This window comes from Cloeon dipterum, chromosome 3 (genome assembly GCF_949628265.1).
Source record: "Cloeon dipterum chromosome 3, ieCloDipt1.1, whole genome shotgun sequence".
Lineage (NCBI taxonomy): Eukaryota > Metazoa > Arthropoda > Insecta > Ephemeroptera > Baetidae > Cloeon > Cloeon dipterum.
The window spans coordinates 22,840,462-22,854,144 of NC_088788.1; the positions used below are offsets into that span (position 1 = coordinate 22,840,462).

The 13,683-nt window shown below is 36.9% G+C and overlaps 1 protein-coding gene across 9 annotated transcripts in view; it reads right to left on the reverse strand.

The window, feature by feature from the left end:
- Positions 1–6,442: 6,442 nt before the first annotated feature.
- The window catches only part of LOC135939765 (WD repeat-containing protein 47), a 40,564-nt gene continuing 33,323 nt past the window's right edge, over positions 6,443–13,683 (reverse strand). For all 9 annotated transcript variants that reach the window (XM_065484323.1, XM_065484322.1, XM_065484321.1 and 6 more), the window contains 6 exons: positions 9,673–9,869; positions 8,818–8,987; positions 8,528–8,698; positions 8,173–8,309; positions 7,893–8,112; positions 6,443–7,309 (listed from right to left, as the gene is read on the reverse strand). In XM_065484323.1, the coding sequence (XP_065340395.1) occupies positions 7,164–7,309; positions 7,893–8,112; positions 8,173–8,309; positions 8,528–8,698; positions 8,818–8,987; positions 9,673–9,869 (1,041 nt within the window). In that variant the 3' untranslated portion in view covers positions 6,443–7,163. The remainder of the gene's footprint in view (positions 7,310–7,892; positions 8,113–8,172; positions 8,310–8,527; positions 8,699–8,817; positions 8,988–9,672; positions 9,870–13,683) is intronic.

Sequence of the window (13,683 nt, forward strand, 5' to 3'; positions counted from 1 at the left end):
CACGCGTGACGTCACACTCACGTAAACTCAAGTTAGCACCACCACCAAACCACTTTCGCGCCTCCTCCACGAAATCGGAAAACGTATTTTACGTGCTGTCCCACTCTAGCACAGAATGATTTGATTGTGATATCTTCATTGTCTCGCAAACGCACATAGCGTCTACAATTTAATTAAATAACCATTGATGCCTGATATTGCAAATCTTAAACTAATGTGTTTTCGAAATAGTATAATAAAATCAAATCTAATGAATGCTCCATACTTCAGAACCAGCCAATATTTTTAATAAAAAAATTATGTTCCATGGGACAAAATATTGCTCTAAGTTAACTAGGACTCGTAAAGAAAGACATTAGTTGAAATATTTTTAATTATGATTGATTAATGGATGCAATGATTGTTAAATGATATATGCTTTTTAACAACTTGTCACACATATACCAAGCTTTTAAACTGAATTTAAAACATTATAATTTGGGCATATACTACTTAAAATATCAACAAATCCTTCTTTCCAGAACTGATTCTTGAGGGTTGAGTGAAAACCAAAATATTCCTAAGTAGTGTATGGTTAGTGTGTACACTTTTGAGAAAATAAACTGCAAAGGTTTAAGTGCTTTCCGAAAGGTGTGGAGAAAAGTTTCCTATTGAAAATCTTTTTTATTTCGTATAGGGATTCTCCGTCATAAGATGTACACCGTTGGAAAGATCTTGTCTAGAGGAATACAAATCAGTCGTGAAAAGAATTGCTCAATTTGGTTAAATTCGGTAAAACTTGGACATCTACTGTACTACAGTCAATTGGTTTCCTTTTTTGCAGTCCATTAAAAAGTTCAACGTCTGTTACATTGTGAAAAAATATTGACATACAAAAGAAAAAAAAATACTTATTTTCACTTGATTCTATTTTAGCCTATATAATTGTTATGAGCTTTTTGCTTCTTGTTTGAGACACCTTTTGAATAGCGTTAGTTGTTCAAATTGGTAAAATGAGATAGTTGCAAGATATTTTCTATCATTAACAATTTCCGCTCATTTTTAAGGCGTGTCAATAAAATATAATTAAGCATGCTGTTACGCTTGTCGAGTGAATGATGTAATTTGTCTTGGTTTCGCAACGGTGCTTTTATGGCAATAATGGAACTGCACAGAGCTGCTGTGTTATCTAACTGAGGCGCCGCTCTGTTCGCGCGAGGAAAGTGTTGAATAACACAATTTAATTTTTTGTCTGCTATTGTTACGCTTCTCCGCGTGTGGATTTGACGTGAATAATTGTTTGGACAGATGGCAGGAGAAGAAAGTGCGCGATATTTCGGGACTAGAGAAATTTTTTGCCTTTTCCGGGTCTGACTTGCAATTAATCTGCGAATGTTGCGAAAGTATCATGCTTTTCAATACATCATTTGTGTTCTTAGATATGAACACCATGTATTTATTATTATTTCACTTTTTAAGAAATTCACGTATAGCTTTCAGATTATTGTTGCAACAATTTTCCTTTCAGAGATTGGAAATTGTAAATATATTTTTAAAGTAAGTTTATTATTTAATTGCTTTTTTGAACGCACAGCATGACCAAATTTAGAATTTTTTTCAGAAAAATTATGATGCATCATAATTTATTTAGGTTGATAATCATAGCTCCTAGATGTCTAGCTTAAAATCACCAATATGCACTGCCATGAAATTTAGTGTGATGTAATTGCTAAACAATGTAGCAGCCATCAAGCTAACAATGACTCGAGATTTTACGTGAGACCAAGTTGCAGAGAGTTGAAGTGGCTTCTCGGCGCAGAGGCAATTGAGTGGAAACTGCGTGCAGCCAGCTACGTGCGGTGCAGACAGAAGGAAAAACAATGAAATCCCAAAATGATTGGGCGAAATAAAAACACCATAAGCCCATTCATCGATCATGACTGTAGCCTTTACCGTGCGTTTATAGGATATGCACATGACGTGTATATGCAAATGCTCAAGTGTGTCATTCTGGCACAAGGTCGGGGTTTTTTGACACACACGGGTTAATTGCTTTCCTAGGGTATTATGCAACACTCTTGCTTTGATGTCGTATCGGCCGCTCCACTGGTAAAAACTTGTTGCGAAACTGCTTTCAAAGAAGAGTATGAATGACAACTAATTGGCTCTACTTCATTTCATGCAGATAATCAGGCGCTGTGATAGTTCTCACTAATTATTGCTCCTTCTAGCACTGTTTCCTATCATTACCAACTTTTCTGCAGCATTTATCGCATTCCAAGAGTTTATATATTATTTTCTTCAATTGTGTCAACTTGAAGGAAAGGTTCACTCGCATAGCAATCAATAAATATAAGTATGAAAAATGATTGACTGATTTGTTAAATAAATAATTCCTTTTTCTGATTCAACGAAAGCAAATATCTTAGAAATGAATATTTTTACGATTCTTCAATATTCCTTAATAGAATCGAATAAACTTATGCCGCAAGCAAAATGTAGAGCACTGTCGCTCTTACTTATTACTATTCCAATAGAATATCTTAAACTCACTATTTTATAATTTCCGTTTTACTTTTCAAAGGTAAAGCATATGCGCTGATTATGAAATGGCTCATTTTTACATTGCTGATTTGAATGTTCTTCCTGCATCAATTGTGGGCTGAAATGTCAGTGAGAAATGCTGCACTTCCTATGCACAATTAAATATAGCAGTGGAGAGCCAGCGGCAGCCTTGTGACCTACTCAATCTCGCTTTTATCCTCAGCCATCGAGCTCATGACTAAACCGGTAAATATGTAGACCAGCTGTCACAAATTGCCTTCAATTATAACAAAACAAACGTCAGTTTCACGCTCTCTCACTAGACGATTCAAATTTAGCTTGTATGTTCTATAATGAGAAGTGACATAATAAATGAGAATAAGTGTTGCCGTTTAAAAACACAGAGTTTGGTTGATTTCTCAAATTTCATTAGTTAATTAGTGTTTGATACCACGGACAGGACAGATGGTGCCATAACTTTTTATTTTACTTTGATCTAATTTCACCCATTTTTCTGCGTTCTATTTTGGAGATGGTAAGACAGTGATTGAAATGCTGAAAACCCTCAATCGGTTAAAATGGTCACACGAAAGCAGCACTTAAACCTTTTTTAGCATGCTACCCACGATTTATTTTTATTTTTGTGATTAGTCTTGAAAATATTACTTTGCCTCAACATATTGTGAAATTATTACAAACTAATATCAAAAGAACTTGATTTCCTTTACAATTCATGCATAATTTGCATGTAATGAGTGTGCAAAAATCCAAACACTCCTAAAAATGATTCAAAGTTTGGTCTTTTACTCTTGGGTAATGTACGAACAAAACAATTTGTCGAGTCATTGCGCTTGCTCCTGATGTGCAATTATGTTTTGTAAACACGCATCTGGCTGCGAAAGAGAACAAAAGGCAGGTTTTACTTTTCAAGACACGCGTTGCACACCAATGTAATAAGTGCACACAGGAAGTGCACCGACTCGCAACAGTTGCATCAGGTCAGCGCAGCGTAGCAGACATCAGGAAGACTGCAGTCGTGTGTGTGAGTGTATATCAGTAATGCACCTTAGCGAGAGATTTACCTAAAGGTTCGCACACGCTCTCCGTGTTAGTATTTTCCCGTCACGTGTGCGAGGCAAAATGCTGTTTTCCTTGGGAAAAATAGAGAAGAATATGCTGGCACTTTTCATTTTCAAGAGATGCTAGAAGGGTTTATTTATTCTCTTTTCTGCAACAAGGCTATTTTTGTAGGCTTGATATGCAAATGGGATAATCAGTTCACATCCGCTTAGTAGCATCCTTGAACGAGTTGCCTGGGAAACTAATCATAGAAATATTACTATATGGGCGGTATACTGTATGAAAGGGAAATAAATCCATTAGAGTTTCTGACTGAGAGAACTTGTCATTATTATTATTTTTTTGGTAAATGTGTATTAGCTTCAAATTAAATTAAAAACTGCTTCTCAAGCTATGTTGTTACATACCTAACAACAATTAAAAGAGAAAAATGGGCATATCGTCATGGCTATGGGTCCATCGTAAGATATTATATGTGACCCAAACCCCCTCCCAACGTAGATTACTCAATTAAAAGTTATATGAAAAATATTCGAAAAGGAAAGATTATAATGATACTGATACTCCGGATACTCGTAATCCATTTTTGCATTTTACATTTTTTTCAGCTGGTAGTTGGCTCATTTAGAATAGAGACTCATCAAGATTATCTTTTTAAGCATTTTTTTGCCGACAACAACAATGCAACAGTCATAACCCAACACATCTTATAATTGCAGATATGTATAATGATTGTAAAAATTATCCTTAGCACTACTTGCAGAGTGCTATTTTTCCCTCTTATCCTTTGGTTCAGACCCCTCTCTTTCCCTTCGCAGTAATCCCCTTAAAATCCCTTTTCAACGCACATTCAACGACCTGGATCAAATAGACGAACAAGAAGATGAAATTATGATTAATTGATGAGTGAATTTTTTTTAGCAAAGAATGAATAAAACCTAAAAAAGTTCTAAAAGCAGGCCCTTATTTGGACTACCGTAGCATTTCCAGGCCGGTGGGACACTGTTTGAATCCATCTATTTAAAGCTGTGTTTTCCCCTTTGATTAATAAGCCTAGTCTGTAATTTTGAAGCGTTGAGCAAACTTCAGGAGCATATAATTTGCGCTGGGAACCAAAGGAAGAGTGCACAAGTTTATTCAAATGGATACTCGCGCCGCCAGAGTTTCTGCAGAGCCACTTTTCAGTCAAAAATTCGATTTGCAAGTCAAAAGTGGCGTTTTTGTGAATGCAAATGAATTAAATTTTATGCAAACAGTGTGCGACAGGAAGGGCAAGTTTTCAGCGGGTGCTCAGCGAGAGCAGGAAAAGGAAACAGCCAATTCAATAAATCAGCAGCGACGCAACGGTGAAATGCAAACACCAAAGTCGCAAAATTCGTGTAAAATTCGATTTTAGCGGCTCGCTGAAAAATGCCTGCGTTATTGGTCTGATAGAGTTCAATGTTGTTTTTAACCAAACGAAAAGGGAATATAGCCCTTTAATGGTTAAGTAGCGGTACAGGATCGCGGTCCTGTCCTTTTAGTTGGGAGCCTACAACTGTCGGCGGTTTGAATTATTGTAATTTTGTGTTATTTTTTAACAAAAGAAAGATGATTTTTAAATCAGAATTCAGTTTTGGCCAGTCAGCCACTCGGTACTGACATGGGTCGTTTAATGGCGCATAACCCGATTCAAAGTGGTGAGTCCAACCACCGTCCATTTAGCAAAATAATTTTGTCACTTTTTGTTGTAAAACAATTTCAGTTCTGGTGTTAGGTTAGAGTCCGATCGGATTGCAACTGTGAACCATGTCATCAACAAAAAATCTTCCGAGAATTTATCGGTCTTCTTATTTACACTCGTCTTTCCCAAAGTTATATCTAATAATCAACATTAAACTATACTTGAAAAGTCAATAAGTAAATTAAAAATTATTAAATAATTGAATAGCGCAAGAATGGATAAGCATTAAAATTTCAAAAAAAAAAAAGATTTTGTAGAATTCTGATAAAATTTCATTATAAAATGTTGACATATGGGTAGAAATACAGAACAATTTGAATTGCTAATGAGGAAATTGTCTCTTATATTGAGATTGAATAATGTGGCATAAAGTGCTCACAAATGCCGGACACCCCCACCATGCGACGAACTTTGAGCATATCTGTTATAATTATTGTGAGATTGCACGAAAAGCTGCATTTTTTGTGAGCGGGCTTAATTTAAATTATCTAAATTGCTTTGCTGAACGTCTTTGAACTACTGCGGCACAGATGAGACGGGTTTTTATTTATTTTTTATTATGGACAAGATGTAAATTGCAAATTTGCGAGCGTTTATTTACATATAAATGACCTATAAAGGGAAAGAATTCCATTGCGAGTTGCTGCTCAAAGTTACAAAGAGTTGTTCAAAACCTGTTATACACATAACAGCCATTAATTAGATTATTTTAGTTCTACAATCATAACTGCAGATGGAGCATAATTAAAAAAATAATGTTTCGCTGAGATGCATTGGAGCGTTGTTGTGCTTCGTGTAGAATGAATATGTATTACCGGTTGTGGCTTTCTCCTGCTGCGTGTGCACTATTATGTGTGCGGTGTGATGCAAAGGCTCAACTTGCACTCATTGAATGCACACACACATACACGTTTGGTCACAGTGCCGATATTGGGCCCCCAGGCGACCAGACAGAGATCCAATATTTGAGACTGACACTATCTGCGCAATCACTGCCCCTGATACACATGCACACGACGCCCGTATGCCTGACTTTGATTGTGCTGTGGCTCAAAGGATCAACTTGCACAATTGGGCTTTGAAATAGACCGATGTTGCTTTTGTGAATTAAAGCCATTTGGAGTATTCCATTGGATATTTATTAAAAATATTACAGGATAAACCAATCAAAAATGATTATTACAAAGTCCATCCTATTGTGTGGTTAAAACAGTTCCACGCCTGGTTTTATGATTTAGATGTACAAACAAAAGGTTGTTCCAATTTGACTACTTTTAAATTAGCATCACCTTGAAATTACAAAAAAAAATGTTAAATATATATTAGAATTTATTACATTTCAAGTTTGCAAAACAATCTTTATTAATTTTGTGTCTTCTCACCTAAGCACAGTCAAATGAAATTTATTTCAAAAGATTTCTAAATGTTAATACAAAGCAGCGACCTTAATGACGCCGAGTTGCTTTTTGAGTGAGTGTGGTAGTACAATATTGTGTATCTAAGTCATATTTTGTATAGATGTAAATGGTATATATAAGAGCGGGATGAGTATATTATATATTTGCAAATTTCAACGAGGCACATACAGTTCAATTATAAATATTGATAATCAGATCTCAAAACAAATAGACACAAGTTTGATTTTTGATCGATTCCAACCAATAGTTTGCACTCAAATTGCACCATATGAACTAACAATTTGCCTTTTAATTTAGGAGGTACAATGATTACACAACTGGCAAAATGTATAATTGTGTGAGTGAATGATGGTTGTGAGTTCTATTTACAAGCATTATACACGAAGAGATATATTATTGGAAGAGAAGGATGTTCCCTTTTACACCGGGGGAAGTGCCCACAGAGTTGCCATTTTATCTGCGCCCGTGCTGATGAAGGAGAACTCTGAAGGGTGCCACCTGCCTGAAATAACTTTGTCCTGGTGCTGAGCCACGACCACACTAGGCAATGGCGTTGTCAGGTCCCCTAAAATTGGATTTCACAACTTGAAACTGTCGTAAAATGTTTTGATATAATCATTGGCGTTTATTAAAATTTAATGTCTTCTCTTAAGAGTGTTTAGCTACCTTTGAAAATTATGTTATAGTAATGGCAACTGCTTGCTATTTATTTATTTATTCATTTGTGTTAAATTAATTATACTTTGTTGCAATTAAATCATAAACAGAATATGCAATAGTAAAATTACATGGACAAAACAATTGAATCATAAGTCAAGAAAGGAGTTTGGAAGCGAATGTGAGCTGCTAAACCCAAGAGTCTTTTTTTGCCTGAAGCTGATTTTGTTAGATTCAAGTCGCACTTCAAGTTCTATTAATTAATTAATTGATTAATTAGTAAAAATTGTTTGCTCAAGATCACTGCAACGTGATTTAATAAAAAATAATATAAATTGAATTATTAGAATAAATGTTGGCGAATTATTATGTAAAATATCATAGTACTAGATAAGACTTGAATTTTAAGCATAACCAACACAAAATTTGTTTAACTTAATCTAATAGAAAAAAACGTTTTTTTGAAATGCAGTTTTAAAATATTTTCTCACCTTGCAAATCTGTTAGCACAAGCTTGTTGTCATATCCTCCAGTAAGCAGGTAGTAAGCACTCGGCGAGAACCTGATAGACCTCACATCTGAAGTGTGAGGCTTGAAGCATTGCACACTGCGGCCGCCCCTAACATCATACAAAACGCAGGACGCGTCTTCATGGCCAGAGACCAACAGGCGGCCAGACGGGTCTACACAGATGGCGGCAACGGGAGAGCCCTAAAATTGAAATAATATTGTAAATCTGTAATATCAAAGGATTGTTTCACGATTTCTTACCCTGTTTCCAGGTGCAGTTGCTGGTGTGACCATATTGACGCAGCCTCTGGTCCGCAGGTCCCAAAATCTGACTGTCTTATCCTGGGAGCCACTCACAAACATGGCTCCACCCCATGTATACAAGGAGAGAATGTGTCCTGCAAAGGATTTGGTGAATTAGAGAAGGATGTAAAAAAACGATCAAGTTAAAGAATTATGAGAGGCTTCTTAATATTTAACATTCATCAATATTTTTTTAATTAAGTAAAAAAGGGAGATACATTTTTGTCTCATCTTATTACTAAGCAAACCCATGATTTAACATTTAAAAAAGGTTTTTTTGTAATCTGAAAACTTCGGAAAGTAATTTACTCACCTGAATGACCACTGAGGGCTTGGAAAGGAGTGCCAGTGGCGCAGTCCGTGACATAGATTTTGCAGTCGCCTGCACCTCCACTGATCAAAAGACTGGATTTGTTGCTTGAGTCTTCAATGAAGCACAAATCACGCACAGTTCCATCGTGCATGGTTAGTTCTATCTCTTGGCCTGAAATTGAAATTATTGGTAGTTAATACTTAATACTCTCCGCATTGAAAACATTAATTGTTGATTTTACCGAGGCAAATGATTATAGTGAATTTGGAAAAAAATGTGAATATATTTACCCTCAAGATTTGACGTTTCAGAATTGAAGCGCATGAGTTTGACTGTTTTATCATTGCTGCCGGTGGCCATGAGGTCTCCCAAAGGTGTCCATGCCATGCAATAAATGGAACCCTTGTGGTGTTTGGTCCGCTTGAACAGCACCGTCGGCTGATGTGTTTGGTGGTCCTCTCTGGAAATTAAATAAAAATCAGTACCAGGGCAACCCAAGATTTAATACAATATATTTGTTAACTCGATATAACAGTTGAAACTATTTCAATTACACGCGGACATCATTTCCAGTCAATTAATATTTTTTTCTGAAAATCTAGTATATTTCAAATTTTAAGGCCAAAATCTCATCCAATGCTTGGTGTGTAGATATTTATTTTTATTGAGGCAGTGATTCATTAATATGGCTTATTTACCCAGCAGACCGATTAAAAAGATAACCAGCAATGAACCTATAATGAAGTTAATGAACACCGAGAATATACGTCAAAGGATGAAATTTGAATCTGATTGTAAAAATTTGCATTCTGGGACGCGTGTGAGAGCAAGAACTGCGGGAGGCAATATGTAATCAGCAAATTGCAGCAATAAGTGAGGCCGAAGCTGCCAAGTGTGACGAGATAATCAAATTATTCGGCAGCTCCACCTTTCATTTGCAGGCTGGGAACGCGGAATTAGGGTCACTGATAAAGGCCGGAAGAGAGCGCGCGCTTCAAATAAAATCATTAAGCTGAGATGTGTATCGCGAGGCATTCACTCATTTAGCACCAAAAAGAGAACAAAAGCTCCCATTGGCGTCAATTGCGCAGCATGCAAATCTAGTTCGCTTTTAATTACCCACCCCGAGATTCCTGGACTCTCACCTGAGGTCGTTGAGTTTGGGATAAGCGCAGATCCGCAGCGTCTTCGAGTTTGAGCCCACTGCGTAAATTCGGCCATTGGGATGGAATTCGGCGCATCGCACAGCTTGCACGTCTTCCAAACTGGTGACTGCTACAAACTTAGGGCGTCCTGCACCATTTTCTACGTCTCGGGGAGGACTAGGCGCTGCTGGACCAGCCTGAAACACAACAGAAAATATTTAGAGGAAACCAAGCAATAGGCCGTACATGAAGGGGTTTTAATTGTGATGGAAGTTGATAATTGGACATTCAGAGAGTCTCGAATAAAAAAAACGACGATTTTGGTTGTAATACAGCTTTTGTGCTAGAAAAATAATTGTTTGTGTCTATCTAAATGGAAAATATTACATAGGTTTAGCTGCGTGCTGCTTGTCAAGAGAGAGCTGTTCCTCTTTCCTAATTTTGTCTAATTGTTTCTAGATTTCGTTCCTGTCAAAACAATGTGCCTTTTCTTTTTAATTTAGCAACCTTGTATTGAGTTGTAGCGTGCGGAGAAAGTGATTTGGCTTGACTCGAGGATAAAGCCAATATTGCAAGATCTATTATTTGGGGGTAAGCAAACAGATTAAACATGCCCCCCAAGTTGGCAAAGAAAAAGGAAGGAAAGCCGCACGCTACGAGGGTGGAAAAAGCACTCAAGGAAATTACCAACGGACGGCGAATACAAATTTGTTAGTTCAAAGTGACAAAGTGGAGCTCGCCGCATGATTTGTTTTCATTTGCAGCCTCTCGAGGGCTCCAGCGGAATACACGAACTCTCGAGAAAAACGAAGGAAGCACGTTTAGCTCGGCAAAAAGGGGAAGAACGTTGGAAAAGGTTCAAAAGCACTCTAGAGGGACATAAACGCTCAAGTCTTTTATTAGGGAGTGAGACTCAAGTTTTGTTACAGACTCAACTTACAAATAAAACTATCCAAGAATTTAGCAATTGGAAAATATGTTATAGCTTTTGATATAAGATTCCAAGATGAATGTTTCTTATTTTCAATGTGCATTTTTGCAGAAAAATTCACAGAAAATACAAGAGCGTGAAATAAAAACGCGAAGAACCGTGATTGAATTTTGCTTGCAGAAAGATGCGTATAGTTACAAATGAAAGACCGTCGCGGGATGTTAACCGTTTGCCCAGCTAGTGCGTGGGAGTCGTCTGAAGAATTGGCTCAAAAAACCAAAAAGTAAAGGAGCGACGCTCAATAGAGCACCTGGGATGCCAGCGGTCTCGCTTTCTGTTTTCGGGTGGCGGTGAATGTCCTCTGCGCACACAATACGATCAAGATTTCAGTCTGCAGCTAATAGCAAGAACAAGACAATGCCTGACACCAGGTATTACTTTGTTAGACGTCTACTTTTGCGCTACAAAATGGGTTACGATAAACAAACAGACTTTTTGGCTGATGAATGCATCAGTCAGCAATAAATTCGTTGTTTGCTTTAACCAGGCAAATGTCAATAAATCGATAGTGACCTATCACTAAATATCTAGGAAATATAATTAAATTGCAATATAAAATTATGAAAATAGAAAGCTGGATTGGATAAAAAAGTAAGAAGAAGGTCTGAAGGAATAATATGGCGCTGAATAGGATCATTTTTATTGAAGATCCGGAATTAATATTGTTAGGACCATCAAGCAGCGAGATACAGTCGTTAAGAAGAGGCAACGCCCGAGGGCAGTGAGTGGCAGAATGTGGAGCAGTCTATATGTGTTATTATAAATTTCTCGCTCGTCGCATCTCTGGATTTCTACTTTTCTTGATAAAACCATAAAAATAAGACCTGTTGATCTATTAATAGTTGCTGCTGATTACAGAGAGACGCTTGGGACGGACTAAATCGTGTACCTTTCCAACGTACAAAATAAGACACGTGCCGGTTTTTAGAGCTAGCTTTCATCATTAAGCACCACAATTTTCTTGATAAGTGGATTAAAAAATCAATGTATTAAGCAGAAAAAATATAATAAATTTGCGTTTTATTGCTACGCTTATCATTCCTTTCTATGTGTTGCTTTAAAATGCCCAAGAACTGTTGTTATAAAATAGCACAGAAAATAAAGAAAATCAGTCTTAACGATAGGCTTTATTACTTTTCAATGATGTGGCAATAAAAAATCGTGACGTGATTGTGATTGATTTGATCTAGTTGATTGTGCTGTCGATTTACTGTGCTATTTTGCAGAGTTCCAAAACATTTTTTTCATAAATGATGCGGTCATATAATTTAACACATAACCACCATATAAAGGAAAGACTCTCACAAGTATATATGAAAAAAGATTTTTGGGGGTTTAATAAATGTTGTTGCTAATCTTTTACCAACCACGGAAGCAATATTTGCCGTGGCCTAATTTTAGCAGTGAAATGTAACTCATACTTATAGCTGGATATAATTAAAACATTGTTTCTAAAAATAAATGTGTCAAGCGTGACAAGTTTTGCATCTCACTGAGTAGTGTGGGCATGCATGCAAGTGGTCAGTACTTATTATTAGTTATGGCACAAATTCGCCTGTCACGCGCCGCGTCGATTATGCTTGTTTCGGCACACGCCAAGTCGTCGTTCTGCTTTCCAGCAGCAACTTCTGTGTTTCTCTCACGAAGATGTCCACCTGGTGGAATAAATTACGCGCGCGGACGATATGTGAGTAGTCATCGCATGCAGCTGAATTTGAGTGAATAAATGGCCAAGAATCGCGGTCATCAGGTCGGTAATCCACGCGGTACTAATTGCACGGCATTATTTTCTGCATCAGAAGTAGCAAACGCACAAAAGATCCTTGCAAGTAGTCTGCAGGTAATTAATAGTGTATGTGCGTGGTTTAAAATAACATGTGCGATGGCCGATCTAGTTCAACAGAAACGTAAAGTTGCATCCTTAAATGGATACTGTCAATAGGTTTGGATGCGGTTTTACTTTTTAATTGTGAACAAAAGCAACCTAGAAATCAAACTGCTGTTTATTTAATGGAATTGTACTCGATAAAATAAACAGCATAATCAAAACGTAAATCATTCACATAAATTTAAAACAAGCATTTTGAATGTTAATGCTCTTAGCCTTGCAGTTTCTTTAACAAAAATGAAATTTCGCAAGAATTTAGGGGGAATTAAGCCCTATATATTTACGACTTTAAAGAGCCACTGCAATTTCCGTTCATAAATTAAACATCAATACCAGTTATGCAGATCGCGTAATGGTCGGTTCGGATTTATTGATTGCTACTGTAGCATTAAAAAGCGGGTTTTTATCGCTCTGAAAAGTGTGGCTGTCCAAATTGCGAATAGCTAGCGACCTGGGAGGAAACGCACGCGACAGCCATTAACAAGAGGGACCATTCATTGCTTTATCGGCTAATTGATGGGTAGCTGCGTACTTACTCCAAAAGATTTTTTATTCACGAAACGCGAAGAGCGAAATGCAATGATTCCATCAAAGTTTATTTGTAAACGAACCAAGTTTGAAAGCACAACAAGATTTTTTCTCAGAACCCGGAACTACGATTAATTTGCTGGTAAATGTTCATAAAATTTGAGGCAGGCTGGAAACCTGTTTAGAATTGACGCCAAAGCCTATTTGCGGTCAAGCATCACTCAGTAAAGCTGATGGGACGAACAAAAAAACTTGTGTTTAAACAATTTGTTAATGCTGAGTAAAAACTAAGAAATATTGTCATATTAAAATGTACTTGCATGATGTCATCGTTCAATTTGTCGCTATGGAAAATTCAATGATGCTAAGTCTCAATTCCTCAGAAAACTGTTTTCAACTGAACCAAACAGACAAAATTCAGAAACATGGAAAATCTTGAAATATTTTCAAAGAAATATATAAAAATTTGATGACATTGAACTTTGTTATTTAAAAGTGCAACAAGTAGTCCTTGCCAGGCCAACCTTGTAGATTTTGCAAAATGGTGAAGAAAGTGGCCGGTGAGAAAAATCACACGCGCGAAAGAGAGTGCCAAATAGTTCAG